Here is a 20048-nt window from a genome sequence, read left to right on the forward strand (position 1 = left end):
ACTGCAAATCATATGCTGTGTAATGTATGACCGTGTGTCTGTCCAGGTTTCCCTCTTCCTCCTGGAGTTCCTTCTCCCTCCATGATGGCTTCACTGGACAGGTAAGTGTAAATAATTATGTGTGTGTGTGTGTGTTGTATGTAGTGATATAGTGGTGGGTTGTGTATCTGTATGTTCAGGCTGAGGCGTTACAGCAGGAGATTAAGCAGACAGAGTAGACACCGCAGCCAGTCTCCTATCAGCAGAAGCTCACACAGGCAAGACAGACAGACAGAAACAGACATACTCTTTAAAATCTGATAGGCTGAAATAGAAAGATAGAGTAAGTGTGGGACAGACTCATACAAGTACATTGGACTGATACAGACAGGTATAGTGAGAAGGACTGATACAAACAGACAGAGAGAGTGAGACAGACTGATACAGACAGGAATAGTGAGATGGAGTTGTACAAATGGACGGAGAGAGAGCGAGACAAACTCATACAAACTTATACAGACAGGAAAAGAGTGAGATTGATACAGATAGATATGAAGAGACTGATACAGACAGGAGGGGAGTAAGAGTGAGAGAGTAATACAGACAGGAAGGGAGTAAGAGTGAGACAGATAGGTAGTGAGAGACTAATACAGACAGGAAGAGACTGATACAGACAGTGAGAGAGTGAGAGACTGATACCGACGAGAGGAGGGTGAAGCAGATTGATACAGACAGATAGTGAGAGACTGATACAGACAGGAAGGGAGTAAGAGTGAGACAGATAGATAGTGAGAGACTGATACAGACAGGAAGGGAGTAAGAGTGAGACAGATAGATAGTGAGAGACTGATACAGACAGGAAGGGAGTAAGAGTGAGACAGATAGATAGTGAGAGACTGATACAGACAGGAAGGGAGTAAGAGTGAGACAGATAGATAGTGAGAGACTGATACAGACAGGAAGGGAGTAAGAGTGAGACAGATAGATAGTGAGAGACTGATACAGACAGGAAGGGAGTAAGAGTGAGACAGATAGATAGTGAGAGACTGATACAGACAGGAAGGGAGTAAGAGTGAGACAGATAGATAGTGAGAGACTGATACAGACAGGAAGAGACTGATACAGACAGTGAGGGAGTGAGAGACTGATACAGACGAGGAGAGAGTGAAGCAGATTGATAAATACAAAAGGAGAGACTGATACAGACAGGAAGAGATTGAAGCAGACTGATACAGACAGATAGGGAGAGAATGAGACAGAAATGCAGACACAGAGAGTAAGACACTCATAGGGTCGAAACCAAAGCAGAATAGGCAGGCAAAGACAGGGTTGAGGGTGGAACTTTGACCATGCATGGCTAATAAAAGGAGCCCAGGGGTTGACCTTATATAAAGCAAATACCATGTACCAAACTGCATTTTATTGTACTAAACGTTATACCAAATGTTTTCTCTACTAAAACTACATGGTACACTATCCTTACTATTTAGTACGTAGTGTATGGTTAGGGACGTAGCTTCTGGTTTGAGAAGAAAGTGTTGAATTGTAAGTGTGACCATTTCTTGTAGTTGAAGTATTTGCATTGTGCCTTTTTAAAGGGGGAAGTCACAAGTGGACCAATGATGTTTCTGTAGCAGTAATTGTCTTTGTGTACTATACATATTTTGGACTAGTTAGGGCAAGCCATAGCCTAGTGCAGGGGTCACCAACCTTTTCGAAACAGAGGGCTACTTTAGGGGTACAGAGTAAGCCGAAGGGCTACTTGTAGGGATGTCCCGATCGGGGCCGATCAAGGCATTTTTTAACTGATCGGAATCGGCTTTACTAAACCCGATCTTTTGTTTTACATCAGCATGTCCGCTGTGTGGAAATACTTTAAATTGGAAAGTGACACAGTGCAGTCCAACAAGTCCAACAGTGAAGTGTAATGTGTGCAGTGTGAGCGTTTCACAAGGCGGTAGGAGCAGAGCTGAGTTCATTACTGTACAATTTTACTGTTTATAATAATAATAATAATACATTTTATTTATATAGCGCTTTTCAAGATACTCAAAGACGCTTTACATAAGACAAATAATCAAAACAAATACGTACATACACCATACAAATCATAGTACAAAATCAAAATAGTACATCAACATCAAGAATAATTAAGATAAAAACAAAGAGAGCAGCATAAGACAGTTCATTAAAAATTAGCTAAATTATGAGAGAGAACAACAAATATAGAACAATTTCTTAAAATTAGACAGAAACAGGACAGATTCACATGCAATCAGGAAACTGAAAACTTTACAAGTTTTAGGATCTAGGACTTCACATTTCTGTCGTGATCTAAGTATAAAAACTATTAAAAAGAATAGCAAAAATAAAAGCATTTATTTCGTGTTGTTACAAGTTAAATGCCATTTTGAATAGATGAGTTTTGAGAAGTGACTTGAATTTGGACAGGTCAGGACAATCTCGTAGGTGTTTGGGGAGAGCATTCCATAAAGATGGAGCAGCTATGGAAAAGGCCCTGTCACCCCAGGTCCGGTGCTTGGTCCTAGAGGGTATGGACAGTAGGTTAGCCTCAGAAGAGCGAAGGCTACGGGAGGGAATGTGCTGATGGAGCAGGTCGGTGAGGTAGGATGGGGCCTGATTATGGAGAGCTTTGTGAGTGAATAGAAGAATTTTGAATTGAATGCGTTGAGCAACGGGAAGCCAATGAAGTTTTTGGAGAACAGGTGTAATATGATCACGGGAGCGAGTATGAGTAAGGAGGCGAGCAGCTGAATTCTGGATATACTGAAGTTTTTTTAGGATTTTGTTAGATGTACCATAAAGGATGCTATTGCAATAATCAATTCTGGATGTAATAAAAGCATGAATCAAGGTTTCGGCGGCAGAAAAGGAGAGTGATGGACGTAGACGTGCTATGTTTTTTAGATGAAAGAAAGCAGTTTTGGTGATGTGATTTACATGGCAGTCAAAAGAGAGGTTGCTATCAAAAATTACACCAAGATTTCGGATGTTAGAAGACGGAGACAAAGTGTCATTATCAATGGTAATTTGAAAATTTTTTGTGGTTTTTGCCAGGGTTGTAGGACCTACGATGATCATATCTGATTTTTCACAGTTTAATTTGAGGAAATTAGCTTTCATCCACAATTTCATTTCAGTGCAATTTGTCAGAGTGGAGTGAAGTTCAGTATTAATGGATTTGGAGGAGATGTAAAGCTGAATATCATCAGCATAGCAGTGGAAATGTAAACCATGCCGACGTATGATGTCACCAAGGGGGAGCATATAAAGAATAAACAAAAGGGGACCTAACACTGAGCCTTGGGGAACGCCTTGGGACAGTGGAGCAATGGCAGAACTACAATTGTTGATATTAACAAACTGTTGTCTGTTTACGAGATATGACCTTAACCACAAAAGGGCAGTACCAGTGATGTTGACAGAGGATTCAAGGTGGGACAGAAGAATGGAGTGATTAATGGTGTCAAAAGCTGCAGTAAGATCAAGGAGGATGAGAATATTAATTTGTCCAGAGTCTGAGGAAAGAAGAAGGTCATTTGTGACTTTGAGGAGGGCTGACTCAGTGCTGTGCTGGGGGATTCAAATAGATTATTGGAATTTAGGTGATCTTTGAGCTGTGAGGCAACAACACGTTCCAGTATTTTCGACAGAAATGGAAGATTGGAAATGGGCCGAAAGTTACTCATAATGTTAGAGTCAAGTCCAGGTTTTTTAAGTATGGGAGTAACAGCAGCCAATTTGAGTTTATATGGTGTGTGAGTCAAGGATCACTCCAAAACAACGTAGTGATGCACTCGTTTAATAAATAAATAAATACACGGTATATTCACATATTGTCGGGAGCAGAACACTTTATTAACTTCTTCTGTTACGGTTCCGAATACCGGACAGCTGAGTCAAGCACGCTATTCCATGCACTATGGAAGCCCCAAAGGGTCAAAACACACTCACTTCGCATAGAAACATCCATCAAACCATTGTCACAATACAAGCACTTTAAGAACTGGCTTTCCTTCATAACAAAAGAGTGACTTTCCATTTTATTTTTTTCTTATATTCAAGTTAAGCTGCTACACAGATTTCTGTTCATTTTTAGTGTATCACTGCATTAAACAGATTTTTTTTTTTCGAATGTAAAGTTTAAAGTTATCTCACTAATTTTGATTGATTTTGTAAAAATAAAAGAACATTAAGCAATAGCTTGGATGCAGCATTTTTCCCTACAGCACTACAGAGCTATTTAGTTGTTAAACATATACACTGGATTAATTTGAATAACTGTAATGTACTTGAAGTGTGCACTGTGTGAACAGTATTATCCAGTTCTTATCTAGACAATATCTAGAAAATATAAGTATCGGTTTGAGAGTCGGTATCGGATTGGGATCAAAATTAATAATCGGGATCGGTATCGGGAGCAAAAAAATTGTGATCGGGACATCCCTAGCTACTTGTAGGATACAAACTTCCTGAATACCATAACGTTGCATGGTTCACCTTTAATGATAATATTATAATTAATAATAATAAAAATAAATATTCATATATGTGAAGAGACTGTCTGATCACATGTTAATGATTCCTCACAATAATTATTAACAATGATTTACCATGGCAGAAAACACACATATATTTAAACATGTAACATTATTTATTTCTGTTAATCTCAATCTGTTTCAATATTTGAAAGTCAGTCATTACATCTCTGATATTTTTGTAATTATCTTTCTTGACAGTTTTGTATGAATGAGCACATTTGTAGCATTTTAATCAAAATCACAAACCTTTTTTTCACAAATGATCACTTCTGTAGCGTTTTTAAGGAAATCATTAAGAGTCACATCTTTCAATCATGTCACCTTTGTACTTATCAGTACCTTTGTAACGTTTTAGAACAAATCATGAACTCGGTCCCATGTTTGTACAAATGATCAGTTAAGTAAGATTTTTTTTTTAAACCTACGATTTAAATGGATGTTTTTGTGACATGTACTGACAGAAGCCTCTCTTCACATGTGCCGCGCTCTGCCGTCGACCCACGAATGAAACACACACTTTTTCTCCCAATCATTGTGAAAATATTACATTTTTATAATTTTTTTTTCATGTTAAAAACCGCATCTCACTCCCCATCGTAGCTGCACATGCGTCGCTTGCTTGTCTCAGCGTTATGCACACGATTTAAAACTTCGCACCCAAACCAGCGCTCATATAAACATCAAATGTTTTTGTTTTTACAAATTTATTATTCAGTATTGTCATTTTTAAATCTACATCAATGCAAGTGTTATTGATTCAAAAAGAACAGCAACACAAATAAAATTTTTAGGCGGAGCTCTATAGGTACTAGTGCTATTTTAGGGGTTGGTGACCCCTGGCCTAGTGGTTAAGGTACTGGACTAGTGATCAGAAGGTCAGTGGTTCAAGCCCCACCACTGCCAGGTTGCTGCTGTTGGGCCCTTGAGCAAGGCCCTTAACCCTCAATTGCTCAGACTGTATACTGTCAGTGCAATTTAGGTCGCTTTGGATAAAGGTGTCTGCTAAATGCCTAAAATGTAAATGTAGTTTTCTTTACAACAGCAAAAGCTTTGTTTTGGGGGCATCATTTGTTTTTAGATCTGTTTCCTTTTGGGCGGTCGGGTGGCACAATCCTAGCACACCACTGCGCAGTGTTCGAAGTCGTGAGTTTGATTCTTAATAGAGGCATCCATACAAACACAGTTGGCCGTGTTTGTGGTCGGACAAGCTCTTGTCAAGCTGCCGTTGCAATATGTGATTTCTGGGACAGGTCCAGGCTCCTGCACAAGTGGGTGGGGGTGTTAGATGAAGCATAGCATGGCTCTCTGTACGTGAGACTGCTGTGCCTGAGAGCGAGTGTATAGGTGATCATCTACAGCGCTCCTTGGCCTGAACGGAAGTAATGCAAGCGGGAGCGGAGTCACACTCGGAAATTGGAAGTGAACAGATTGGGAGATAAAGGTAGCTCATTTAAGAGGATCATAAAAATAGAACTATTCAGTTTTCCTGCCTCGGTTGGTTTTGAGTTGTTCCAAACACCAAGAATGGAAATCAAGGGTTGATTTTCTGATTATGAATCAGGAGTCCTCCCCAAACTCTCACCATTATTTATTTTGGCTCAGTGCATAACTTTTTAATTAAGTTTTGCTTGGATTTTTAATGAGTTGCAAGATTTTAATAAATCAACCACGCCTCTGCTAGCCTGAATCATTTGGAAGTCTGAAACAGGGCTAATTAATTAACCCCCTTTTTTGTTTTCTACTTGATATGTTGCCAAGTAGCTATAAATATCTAACCAGTATGCCTGCTCACCTATTCCTAAATGCACATTTTAAATTGTTGCAAAAATTTACATTGTGATGCTCCTTCTTACATGTTTTTACACATCCTTACTCTGCCAGTTATTTTGCAGGTAGGCAGGAAGATTGGGTGCTTTATTTTGTAAGCTGTCTTTTACTGAGACGTTTACTATGCGACCAACAGTATGTGACACTGTTTAGTGGCCACCTCACTTATCATACTGTATCTTTGTAGAGCTTTGCTTATATTTATGTGTATATATATATATATATATATATATATATACCGATCAGCCATAACATTAAAACCATTAAAATCCTTGTTTCTACACTCACTGTCCATTTTATCAGCTCCACTTACCATATAGAAGCACTTTGTAGTTCTACAATTACTGACTGTAGTCCATCTGTTTCTCTGCATTCTTTGTTAGCCTGCTTTCACCCTGTTCTTCAATGGTCAGGACTCTCCCAGGACCACCACACAGTAGGTATTATTTGGGTGGTGGATCATTCTCAGCACTGCAGTGACACTGACATGGTGGTGGTGTGTTAGTGTGTGTTGTGCTGGTATGACTGGATAAGACACAGCCATGCTGATGGAGTTTTTAAACACCTCACTGTCCCTGCTGGACTGAGAATAGTCCACCAACCAAAAATATATACAGCCAACAGCGCCCTGTGGGCAGCATTCTGTGACCACTGATGAAGGTCTAGAAGATGACCAACTCAAACAGCAGCAATAGATGAGCGATCGTCTCTGACTTTACATCTACAAGGTGGAACAATTAGATAGGAGTGTCTAATAGAGTGGACAGTGAGTGGACGCAGTATTTAAAAACTAATAAAATTTAAAAATAACACCTGCTCTGTGGTGGTCCTGGGAGAGTCCTGACCATTGAAGAACAGCATGAAAGGGGGCTAACAAAGCATGCAGAGAAACAGATGGACTACAGTCAGTAATTGTAGAATTACAAAGTGCTTCTATATGGTAAGTGGAGCTGATAAAATGGACAATGTGTGTAGAAACAAGTAGGTGGTTTTAATGTTATGGCTGATCGGTGTATATATGTTTGACCTGTGTTCGACACCTGAACTTAATGATGTAGGCAAAGGGAGATTTTGAGAGACAGCTAGAATGAAAAGAGAGAGAATAAAGTAACAGTGTTTCTGACAGCAGGTGACAGTTTGGAGTCATTTCTCCTGACAGAAGTGATTGATGTATTGTACAGCAGTAATCACCGACCTTGTAGCTAAAGAATTCTGGCTCATACTGTAACACTTTTTTACCTTTATCGCTTCTTCTGTAGTCCCACATATGTAGGCTCTTTCAAAAAAGTTGTAGTCCTCCTCTTTTAGTGACTGGAATCAATATTTAAACACCAAGGTGTTTGTTTTTTGTTATATTTCAATCCCCGGTGGGCGGCACGGTGGCTAAGTGGGTAGCACTGTCGCCTCACAGCGAGACGGTCCTGGGTTTGATCCCCAGGTGGGGCGGTCCGGGTCCTTTCTCTGTGGAGTTTGCATGTTCTCCCCTTGTCTCTGTGGGTTTCCTCCGGGAGCTCGGGCTTCCTCCCACAGTCCAAAGACATGCAAGTGAGGTGAATTGGAGTTACAAAATTGTCTATGACATGTCATGAATGTAAAGTGTGTAAAACATTATGTTAAAATCCCAATAAATAAATAAACAAATATTGGTGAACCAAAACATTAAAAGTAACTTCTTCGTGCTTCTGTCAGTTAAATAAAGGTTTTAAATAAGATTAAATTACAGATTCTTTTTTTCAGTGAATTTTACTAAATTCAAAATTTTCTGAGAATGGGGTTTCTATACCTAATCACTTATAATGATGAAGTAAAACATGTTTTTAGAGCTTGCTAAAAATCACTTAAAACTAAAAATTGGAATTTATTCAGTATTTATTAAATATGTCTCTACAGTCTTTTCATACAGGATTCAGGCAGTTTATCTCATTTTACATGGCAGATCTTCTCGAGCTTTTGCAGACTGAATGGTGAGCATCTTTATTACCATCTTATTTAGTTGGGTTTCAACTAGTGGTGGGCGGATCGATCCAAATATCGATATTATCGATACCAATGTTGGTATTGGTATCAAATCGATACTTGTGTGATGGGATCGATACTTTAGTTGTACTTTTTCTCCACTATATTCAGTACGTTTCTCCTGTTTCGTCAGAAAGTAAAGATCATGTCTGTACAGACTCGCTTCTCTCACATCTTACATGCACACCTCGCTCCTCCCCTCCTGCTGTGCTGTGTTTTGTTGTGGTACCGTCACGTTGTTATGTTGTTAAAATCCTAACACACATCGGTACATTGGTAGGGAATAGAAGATTGTAAGTTTTTGAATACTTTGCTTTGTAGATACAAAAATAGGGGCGGTTTTATGGAAATAATAGTGTGAATTATACGTACGTAACCTTATGCACATGAATCGGAGCATGCCTAGTGAGGCACTTATTCCATGTTTTGGTGAATGAGAGCTCTTTTCTTTTGACTTTGTACTTATAAATGTAAACAGAATAGCATAGATTTTTTATTTTGAATTAACAAGGACACATACATTCGGTCACTATTAAAAATGTACAAATTTATTCACCCAGCAAACACAACTATGCTTTAGCCGCTTTGTGGTGATACGCCATGATGGTAATGTTGTGAGAAAGTAAAGCACCAGAAACAAGAAATCAGACCGCTTTAAACAACTGAATTTATTTACAACCCTACTGAGAGCAGCTACTTACAAAAAATGTATGTAATACAATAATACACTTAAATGTCATGAAAATTCATACAGATTTAGCAAATTGATGATGCATCTACCTTAATTATCAGCAATGATATCGGCGATACTGCAGTATCTTGCAGTATTTTGCAGTATCGCACATCACATGTGGGCCCCACTTAAAGACGTCCAGAGACCTGCGTTAAGTGATGAAGTGTTAATTGATGTACAGTTTAATTTACAAATCAAATCCACAGCACAATAACATATGCATATTTTCTGAATCCACTATACTTGTGTTGATTCATATCACTGCATTGTGCAGGAGTCCATGTGTACCTTCTTCAAATATTAATGCACCAGGGTCCCAAGTGACACAACAGTAAAGCCTCCACCATATAGTCTGAAAGGTCTGGCATCGATTCTTCATGATGCGATAATAAGTATAATAAGTTCAGGAGGACATAATTGGCTCTGCTTTCTGTATAGGAAGGATTGCACTCAGCTATCTCCTGTCTGCTACACTCTCAGAAATAGAAGCACTCAAATGCACCTTTTTGTTGCTAAGGTGGTTCACTCACGGGTATGTCCAGGTAGCTCCAGCTTATACATTTTTACATAACAAGTACTGCTTTATATTGTAAAAATGTATAAAAGGAACTTTATATGACTTTCCCTAAAGGAACAACATAGTTAGAAATATTTGGACGTCCATTTAGTTTAGCTAACTGTTATACGACAGTTTTTTAAAATACATGTGCTTGCAATTTTGTGGCAACTACAGTTGCTATGGTTTTGGAATGGGTTGTCTAACATGGTCAGGTGTCTGCATACTTTTGGTCATGTAGTGTACATTTCAATACTCACATTTCTGTGAGTGTAGCCAATCTTGTTTGTGAGCTGTTGTGTAAATAGTCTTATGAGCCAAAACATTAGGACCACATCCTAAATACGAGGGATCTTCAAAAAGTTTTAGCACTTTTGTATTTTGGTTGGAAGCGGTAAGGGCAGGAGGAGTAGCAATTGGTCATGTCCGAGAGACTGAGAGAGAGCTTATAGTCTAGATTTAGCGCCATCTGATTTCCACTTTTTTAGATGCTTAAAGAAGCCTTAAGGGGAGGAAGATTTTCAAATGATGATGATGTGAAAGCAGCGGTGCATCAGTTGTTACGCGCTCAACCTGCTCAACCTTTCGGATATGTTGGATGCTACAATTATGGGCAGCTTAAAGATCTGAGGTGACTTTAATAAGGACCTGATTATTATGGTTTAAGTATCTCTGATACTGGAAGAGGTGCTCACAGGCAGCCACAGTGAGTACCCACCAACAGTGTTTGCAGTGTTATACTCGTTTATAATGGGCAAACATAAAACTAGTAGTGTTTTCTCTGCAGTTTAAAGGTGTGTATATTTAGTTAGATCTCAGGTAAGCAAGGAATCGAGAATTTATTTAATCACAGCATGTTTCTACTGTCTTTCGGATGACAGTAGAATATATTCTATGCAGAAATGCCTTAGAGTTGAGTGGTACTTTCTATATAAATATAGGAATACAAGTGCTATGCTCAAATAAGCCCCAAATAAGGGTGCAGGAAGCAGAAGAGGCTGACAGGGTGGCCATGTCTGTAGCCTTAACCTCAGATTTATCTGTTTCTAAAACTGATTCTAGAATGTATCTGTCCCCACCCCCAACAAACACACACTGTTATGGAATCCACTTTTTGTCTTAGCTCTTATTTGGACTTATTTGTGAGTGGTTTAAGTCAGTAAATCATAAGGTGCACTGAGTTTGCTGTTAAAATAGGAACATATTTTATTCCATTTTTTATAATGAAAAGATTTCTAGTTGATTGATCACTGTTCATATTAAGCTTCATTCTGCTTGTAATCTACATAAATCTATGCAGCGTATAAATGTTAAAAGCTTTTTTAATTAATATATACAACTTTACTAATATGATATTATATGAAAATGAAAACATTGCATCTGTTTGTCTTTGTTGTCTTTGGTATTGTATGGTATGGTATTTATATGCAGTAAACCTGCTGTTGATCCATGTGTCCTCTTCTGTAAGGTCTTCTCACTGCATTTTGGAACATGGCTTTAGAGATATGTTCTATTGGGTAGTTATGTCAAATGATAAAGAGTTTATTTTAAGCAAACTCTAGCTTTGCAGAAATATTTTGGAGTTATACATACTTTTTGGTAGTATGCTGAGTTTTTTTATTTACACAATGCTTTTCAACAACTCCAGGGTCTGTCTGTGGTATGCTTTAAACCACTTCAGGCATTGATAGAAAATGTGCGTAGTTTGCTTTGGCTTGTTTGTGGTTGCTCTACTACTGTTATTTAGGTGACTGTATATCTACAGACAGGTTGGAGATCTGTAGTATGCAGTGCTGTAGAATGAATGATTTATACATGCTTTAGCACTTGAAAGGTATAAACCAATGCTTCACAGCTGTTGTTGGTCCTAGATGTCTCAGCATTGTGATAAACGGACTTGGTGTTAAGGCATACCAGCATATATACTGTAGACTGTACCTGAAAGAGTGACTTGTCATAAAGGTTGTGCATTGACAATGAGAACCTTAACACTACCCATTCTAGAGGGGATGCTGGGGATCTGGATTTCATCCTTGTTCTGGTCACAGTGTGTGAGAATGTTGCATGTTTTTCATGTCTCCATGTGTAGTTTTACTTTTGGAAATCTGGTTTTGTCCCACTTTTCAAATTTCAATTGCCTGCACTACATGGATCCTGGGTGTAATGACTGAACTTGGATCCAGTTTGTCGCTGACCTGAGACGAAATGTTTGATATGACACGGTAGAAGTGACTCGGGTAGTACGAACAATGCTTAACGTGACTTATTGTATTAAAACAACTAGCGAGGAATTTTATTAGTGGAGAGAACTTATGACCAGTAATAATTAAGTGAAGTTTAGTGTTTCTATGTTGTTCATTTAATACATTAACTAGCACCCCAAGCTATAACTCAAGTTTAAAAGTGAAACAGGAGGAAAATCCAGTTAAACACAGATACATGTGGAGCTTTCAGAGTAGATTTGACGGTTATTCCACACAAATGCAAATTCGTCTCATATTCTGACTTTGATAACTTTTACAGCACTGCTCAAGCCAAGCACTGAACACAGCGACAGTTTGCGCCAAGGCTAAACGCTTTTCATGTGACTGTACCCTAAGTAAGAACAAAATAATGGTGCCCTGTAGGGATGTAACGATGCACCACAAGACAGTTAAGAATCGGTGCACATGTGCCACGATTCGAATCATTTATTAATTTAAGATGAATCGATATTCACTTTACACAGCAGAGGGCACTGGCGCTATTCACCTCGTCTGGTTGACGGCACTTCACAAAGTTGCCAGGTAGGGAGATTTTCTAGCCAAATGTATTTATGTGAGGATACTTTCTTTATTTGTATTATTCATTTATTTATATAATGTTGGATTTGTTTTAAAATTTCATTGTTTTTTATGCAATAAGCATTATTTGGCATAGTTTGTACCTACCTCAGAAATAAAAGGGCATTCATTATTTAGATAAATAAAAGATAAGCACAAATATAGTATTTTATTAAATTTCTTTTAAAGAGAAATAATAAAAGGAAACTTTGTCATAATTTGTCTTCAATTTCATTTTGTTTTAAAAAATCTGGAAAAATCATATCATGAACCCAGTATCGTGAATTGTATCGCATCGTGGGTAGAGTGTATCGTTACATCCCTAGTGCCCTGCAATAGATTGGCATCATGTTCATGGTGTGTTCTTGCTTCAAGCCTGGTGTTTGCAGGTAACTCTAGCCTTCACGATCTTTATCAGGATAAAGCAGGTATTACAAACCCCTTTACTGGAAAAGTTGGGACGTTTTGTAAAATGCAATAAAACAAGCATATGTAATTAATTGATTCTCTTAAACCTTAAATTTTTCATGTCAGCAACTGATTGATGCTTTGGCTCACTGATGTCTGCAATACACTCAAAAAAAGTTGGGACAGGGCAAAAATAGAGTGGAAAGTTTAAAGAATATTACACCATTTAAAAAAAGATCTATAATAAGCAGGTGAATTGATAACAGGTGAAACAATCAGGATTTGGATTCTTTGGAAGAGGAACCATCGAAGCCAAGTCTTTGCAAGCAAAGATGGGTCGTGGCTCACCACTTTGTGCTGAACTGTGTGAGAGAATTGTCAGTCACTTGAAAAAGAACATTTCTCAATGCAAGATTACAAAGAATCTAGGCCTTTCTCTATCTACTGTGCTTAAATTGTGAAAAGATTTAGAGGAATCTGAAGAAAACAGTCTGTGTAGGACAAGGCTGAAAACCACCATTGAACCAATGAGCTCTCAGACATCATTGCTTGAGAAACCAAAATGGTAATAAATTAATATTACATAATTAATATTTATTACATTGATAACCAAATAAAGTAGACCCTTGACTTACGAATTTAATTGGTTCTGAAGGGCTGTTCTTAAGTCAAAATGTTCATTAGTTAAACCTATTTTTTCCATAAGAAATAATGTAAATAGAATTAATCCGTGCCAGACCTCCCACGCCACCCCCTTACCTAACCTTTCTAATGTCTTAAATAGAATAGACATTCCTGTAATAAACAACAATACACAGTAGTACTGTACATAAAACACACACCAAATACAATACACCATAATAAATTTCCTTCTTTTTATATAAAATGTATCTACCAGAAACAACAATAACTCTCATATTTCTCTATTATTTCCTTCTTTATTTCAATAGTGTTGTATTTTGTAGGTGTTATTTGCACGAAAGAAAGAATACTTTACTCAGCGACTTCCTTCTTCTCTCTCTCACTGTCCCCGCTGTCTGATACACAGTGACAGCTACTGGCAGGAGTAATTATACAACAACAAATAGTGATTTTTTTCATTTTCTCACCACTGCACTTTCTCTGCACCTTCTTTGAGGACATTTTAATATTGAATTTTACAAAATATAAAGAAAACACCGTCCGCTGTCCGAATGTTCGCTCACTGTATATATATAGAGAGAGAGAGACGGTTGGAGTCAACTTGTTCGTGATGTCACGTATTTCACGAATTTCTGTTCGTAATCCGAAATTTGTTTGTACGTTAAGTTGAAAAAGATCGTTCGTAACCCGAAATGTTCGTATGGTAAACCGTTCGTAACTCAAGGGTCTACTGTAATACATGAATTAAAAAAGCAATCAGGCCATACTTTGGTTTGAAATTGTGATAAAAGTATTATCGACAAAGCAAGGTGCAATAATGAAAGTTGGCATGCATGATTTTGTGCCAAGAAATAAAGCAGGATTTTATTATTGTGTATGTATATATAATTCTATTATTTTATATGTCTCCCTTCTGTCTTGTCTCCCCATCTTCTTTCCAGGCCTGTCTTTTTACCGTTTCTCGCTCTCTGAATGAATTCACCCCCCTTTTTTTAAAGAATGCTTCTTCTCACATCTCGCACACTTTGCCAAGTCCAAACATCCTCTGTTGAGTTTCCGTTAAGCAACACACTGCCAAGCAGACTGTATAATTTATGAATCACTTCCTGTCCTAGCCTGGCTTTTAAAAAACCCTCTTTCTGTGTCTTGGTTTTTTCTCTCATTCTTGCCCTAACACACACACACACACACATGCTGGCTGGCTGGCTCAAGATCTTACAGATGTGTTTAATGGGCGTGTGGAGGGTCCTCAAGAACCCCTCTAGTAAAGAGCAAGTCAGTGTGTGTTGTGTAGTTTGATGTGGCCTGTTGGGATCCTAGGGTGCTAGAGTAGCTCTTCAGGACTCTTTGTACGACTCTTATGATAAAGAGTCCTGCATTAATACACTAAAACTAGCACTAAATGCATTTCTTTCCAGGAGCATTTCTTAAAGATGCTGCTCTTTTTTTTTTTATCACACATCATAATGCAGAACTGCTGATGGTGCAGTAGAAGTGATAAATTGCCTTGTATTGTTTGAATTCCTGATATTGTACAGTTTTAAGAACTTAGAGTTTAGACAAAATGTAAACAACCAAAGCCATACATCGACAAGGCATAACATTGTGACCACTGACAGGTGAAGTAAATAACAGTGGTTGGAATATATTAAACAGCAAGTGAACATTTTATCTACAAAGTTATTGTGTTAGAAGCAGGAAAAATGGGCAAGCGTAAGGTTTTGAGCGAGTTTGACAAGGGCCAAATTGTGTTGGCTAGACGACTAGATCAGAGCATCTCCAAAACTGCAGCTCTTGTGGGGTGTTCCCAGTCTGTGGTGGTCAGTATCTATCAAAAGTGGTCCAAGGAAGGAACAGTGGTAAACCGGCGACAGGGTCATGGGCGGCCAAGGCTCATTGATGCACATGGGGAGCGAAGGCTGGCCCGCGTGGTCCGCTCCAACAGACGAGCTACTGTAGCTTAAATTGCTAAAGTTAATGCTGGTTCTGATGAAAAGGTGTCAGTGTGTCGCAGTTGCAAAAAGTGACGCAGAGGTCAAGGCGTGGCTCTCCGTACGCGAAGCCGACCTCACACCCAAATCCACAGAAGTATGGGTGATTGGTGGAGGGAGTGTATGTCAGGCGAATATACACCCTCCTTGAATTCTGTCGGGGTCCCCAGCAGCAGATTGGCTACACTATATTGGGAGAAAAAGGGGGTAAAATGCATAAATAAATACTCAATAAAAGAACACAGGCTAGGAAATGTGCTAGAGGAAGGGCTATTCAGTAGAATTTCTACAGTTTGCTGGAAAGGAAACAATTATGAAATGTAATTTGTTAATTGTGCTTTTTTTAAAAAGACTTTAGGGGTAAATAATGTTTTTTCTTTGAAGCTCTGGCATTATAAAACGTTCTCCATTATAAACAAATTAACTAAGATAATGGATCCTTTTTAGTCTTTCAAATGACATGCAGTTATCTGATCATAATATCAGTAATTGTAGAAGACCAGGAGAGAGAAAGGGTTTATTGCTCTGTGACCTTGAACATAATTGTCATCAGCTTGATTAGTTTTGAGACTAAAATCGGTTGTTTGAGTGGCTTGGGACGTGTTGTTCAATTCTAATATGGTTTCATTGCACGAGGCAGGGTGCCAAGATCCTCTGCAATGTTTTTGGTTGTTTTTATTGATAGTCAAGGTTACACTGATGTTCTGCAATGGAGAGAAGATGTCAGACTACAGAAGTTGTGTAGGAACCCTGTGAAATCTCTTAATAAAATGTTGTGTGATCATCAAAGTCATAAGAATAAATACAACCCTAAATCAGAAAAAGTTGGGACAGCATGGAAAATGCAAATAATAAAAAAACACAGCGTTTCTTAGATTTACTTTGACTTTTATTTGATTGCAGACAGGATGAACCTGAGATATTTCATGTTTTGTCTTCTCAACTTCATTTCATTTATTAATAAACATCCATTCCTGCATTTCAGGCCTGCCACACATTCCAAAAAAGTTGGGACAGTAAAGCATTTACCACTTTGTAATGTTGAAATTCTTTTTCACCACAGTTAAAAGAATGAGGATACAAAGTGATTTAGTGTTTCAGCTTTTATTTTGTCCCATTCTTCCTGCAAACACATCGCATTTTTCGTTTCAAAAAGTGTAAAGGACTGCAGACAGACCAGACCAGTCCAGTACCCGTACCCTCTTCTTCCACAGCCATGCCTTTGTAATGTGTGCAGCATGTGGTTTTGCATTGTCTTGTTAAAAAATGCATGGACTTCCCTGGAAAAGATGACGTCTTGAAGGCAGCACATGTTGCTCTAAGATCTCAATGTACTTTTCTGCATTAATGCTGCCATCACAGAAGTGTTAATGATCTTTGCCAAGGGCACTGACACAGCCCCATACCATGACACACCCTGGCTTTTGGACTTGTTGCTGATAACAGTCTGGATGGTTCTTTTCATCTTTGGTCCAGAATACACGGCGTCCATTTTTTCCAAAAAAGACCTGGAATACTGATTCATCTGACCACAATACACGTTTCCACTGTGTGATGGTCCATCCTAGATGCCTCCGAGCCCAGAGAAGTCGAAGCTGCTTCTGGACATGGTTAACATAAGGCTTCTTTTTTGCTCAGTAAAGTTTTAAGTGGCATTTGTGCATGTAACTCTGTATTGTAGTGCTTGACAAAGGTTTGCCAAAGTAATCCCTTGCTCATGTGGTTATATAAGCTTGCACTCTGGGCCTTTATGCACTGAAATTCCTCCTGATTCCTTGAATGGTTTAATGATATAATGCACTGTAGAAGGAGAAATATGCAAATCCCTTCCAATCTTTCTTTAAAGATTTAATGTTTTTAAACATTTCAAAAATTTTCTCATACACTTGTTGACAAACTGGAGATCCTCTGATCATCTTTGCTCATCAAAGACTCAGCCTTTCCTGGATGCTGCTTTTGTACCAAACCATGATTACAATCACCTGTTTGGTATCACATCATTATTTAGTTTTTTCACCTCATTACTAGCCCTAAATTGGAATGTGTTGCAGGCCTGAAATGCAGGAATGGAGGTATATTAACAAATGAAATGAAGTTGAGCAGACAAAAAAAGGAAATATCTTGGGTTCAAACTGTCTGCAATCAAATAAAAGTCAAAGTAAATGTAAGGAACACTGCATTTTTATTTTATTTGCATTTTCCATACCGTCCCAACTTTTTCTGATTTGGGGTTGTAAATACACTCTGCTTAAACGAATACAAAAACAGTAGTTCTCTACATGCCTTTATAAGTCTGGGCTTAATATACTTGCTAATGATAGCAGAAGTCAGGTGTTTCAAATAAGACTTGTAGATTGTAGATGTGGATTATAAAGGTCCATTGTTGGCATCATTTTTGGGAGAAAACAGATCTGTTTATGTGAAATCTGCTTAGATTAGGAACATTTTAGAAGACAAAGGCATCACTCAAGACGTTGGTGTTTATAAAAACCACAATAAGACATGAAATCTGCAAATATGAAAAAAAAACCCAGTGCTGTTTCTACTCTGAGCAGCGGTACTGTTTTTACTCATGTGCACACATTGTTTTATTATGCTGCAAAAGTTTTATTAAAAGCATGTAATGCCATAGAAAGAACAGAGTTTAGAAATGACAGCAAATGATTGTGTGTCCGTACTGAATGAAACTACTGCTTTCATTTCACTTTGTTCCAAACGACTATGTATGATGTGTGTGTATGATTTGTGTAAATCCTATTTATTCAATTATCCTCCAGGCCACCCAAGGAGGATGGGTGTCCCTGCTGAGTCTGGTTCTTCTCAAGGTTTCTTCCTGTAATTTTAAGGAATTTTTTTCTTGCTACTGTCGCCCTTTGCTTGCTTAACAGGGGTTTTTGGTCTGTCGGTCCTGGATTCTGTAAATTTGCTTTAAGACAAAGTCAATTGTAAAAAGCGCTATACGAATACATTTGACTTGACTACTAAGATACTCCACAATTCAGAAAAGCCGACGTTTACTCTGATTAAAGTAAAAAACACTAAAACATTCCACCTGTGAAGCATGGCGGAGGAAGCATAATGATTTGTATCTGTTTTGATGCTTAAAAAAAAAAACAATTAGAAACTTCCAGAATATTGTTGCTTCTAATAGAGGCTCTTCTACCACTACCACCATGATGGCGGCTCGGTGGGTAGCACTGTCGCCTCACAGCAAGAAGGTCCTGGGTTTGATTCCCAGGTGGAGCGGTCCGGGTCCTTTCTGTGTGGAGTTGCATGAAAGAGCATGTTTTCCCCGTGTCTGTGTGGGTTTCCTCCCACGGTCCAAAGACATGCAAGTGAGGTAAATTGGAGATACAGCATTTTCCATGACTGTGTTTGACATTAAACTTGACATAAAAAACAAAAAGCACCAGTTTTCAAGTGTGAAGCATGGTGGAGGAAGCATCATGATTCTGATCTGTTTTGCTGCTTTAAATTTTTTTTTTTAATTGCCAGAATATTGTTGCTACTAATAAAGGCTCTTCTACTACTCCCTTCATCTTTTGCACCATGAAGGGTTATAATAATAATATATAATACACTGATCAGCCATAACATTAAAACCACCTCCTTGTTTCTACACTCACTGTCCATTTTATCAGCTCCACTTACCATATAGAAGCACTTTCTAGTTCTACAATTACAAGTTCATCTGTTTCTCTACATACCTTTTTAACTTGCTTTCACTCTGTTCTTAAATGGTCAGGGCCCCTACAGGACCACTACAGAGCAGGTATTATTTAGGTGGTGGATCATTCTCAGCACTGCAGTGACACTGACATGGTGGTGGTGTGTTAGCGTGTGTTGTGCTGGTATGAGTGGATCAGACACAGCAGCGCTGCTGGAGTTTTTAAATACTGTGTCCACTCACTGTCCACTCTATTAGACACTCCTACCTAGTTGATCCACCTTGTAGATTTAAAGTCAGAGACGATCACTCATCTATTGCTGCTGTTTGAGTTGGTCATCTTCTAGACCTTCATAAGTGGTCACAGGACGCTGCCCACGGTGTGCTGTTGGCTGGATATTTTTGGTTGGTGGACTATTCTCAGTCCTGCAGTGACAGTGGGGTGTTTAAAAACTCCATCAGCACTGCTGTGTCTGATCCACTCATACCAGCACAACACACACTAACACACCACCACCATGTCAGTGTCACTGCAGTGCTGAGAATGACCCACCAAACTAACTAAACTAACTAAATAATACCTGCTCTGTAGTGGTCCTGTGGGGGTCCTGACCATTGAAGAACAGCATGAAAGTGGGCTAACAAAGCATGCAGAGAAACAGATGGACTACAGTCAGTAATTGTAGAACTACTAAGTGCTTTTCATATGGTAAGTAGAGCTGATAAAATGGACAGTGTGTGTAGAAACAAGGAGGTGGTTTTAATGTTATGGCTGGTCGGTGTATAATATAATAATATATAAAAATAAGGAAATTGTGAAATACATAAAACAAATACAACATACA

General features: G+C 38.5%; 1 protein-coding gene across 8 annotated transcripts in view; it reads left to right on the top strand.

Annotated features, from left to right (window-relative positions):
• The window catches only part of fip1l1a (FIP1 like 1a (S. cerevisiae)), a 66066-nt gene that overhangs the window by 27671 nt on the left and 18347 nt on the right, over nucleotides 1-20048 (top strand). For 4 of the 8 annotated variants that reach the window (XM_063002095.1, XM_063002094.1, XM_063002096.1 and 1 more), the window contains 3 exons: nucleotides 47-101; nucleotides 180-257; nucleotides 8259-8332. The exons of 1 other annotated variant lie outside the window; for it this stretch is intronic. In XM_063002095.1, coding sequence (XP_062858165.1) covers nucleotides 47-101; nucleotides 180-257; nucleotides 8259-8332 — 207 coding nt within the window. The remainder of the gene's footprint in view (nucleotides 1-46; nucleotides 102-179; nucleotides 258-8258; nucleotides 8333-20048) is intronic. 3 more of the 8 variants (XM_063002099.1, XM_063002101.1, XM_063002097.1) reach the window with 2 other exon arrangements.

The sequence above is a fragment of the Trichomycterus rosablanca genome, chromosome 9 (genome assembly GCF_030014385.1).
Source record: "Trichomycterus rosablanca isolate fTriRos1 chromosome 9, fTriRos1.hap1, whole genome shotgun sequence".
NCBI classification, from domain to species: domain Eukaryota; kingdom Metazoa; phylum Chordata; class Actinopteri; order Siluriformes; family Trichomycteridae; genus Trichomycterus; species Trichomycterus rosablanca.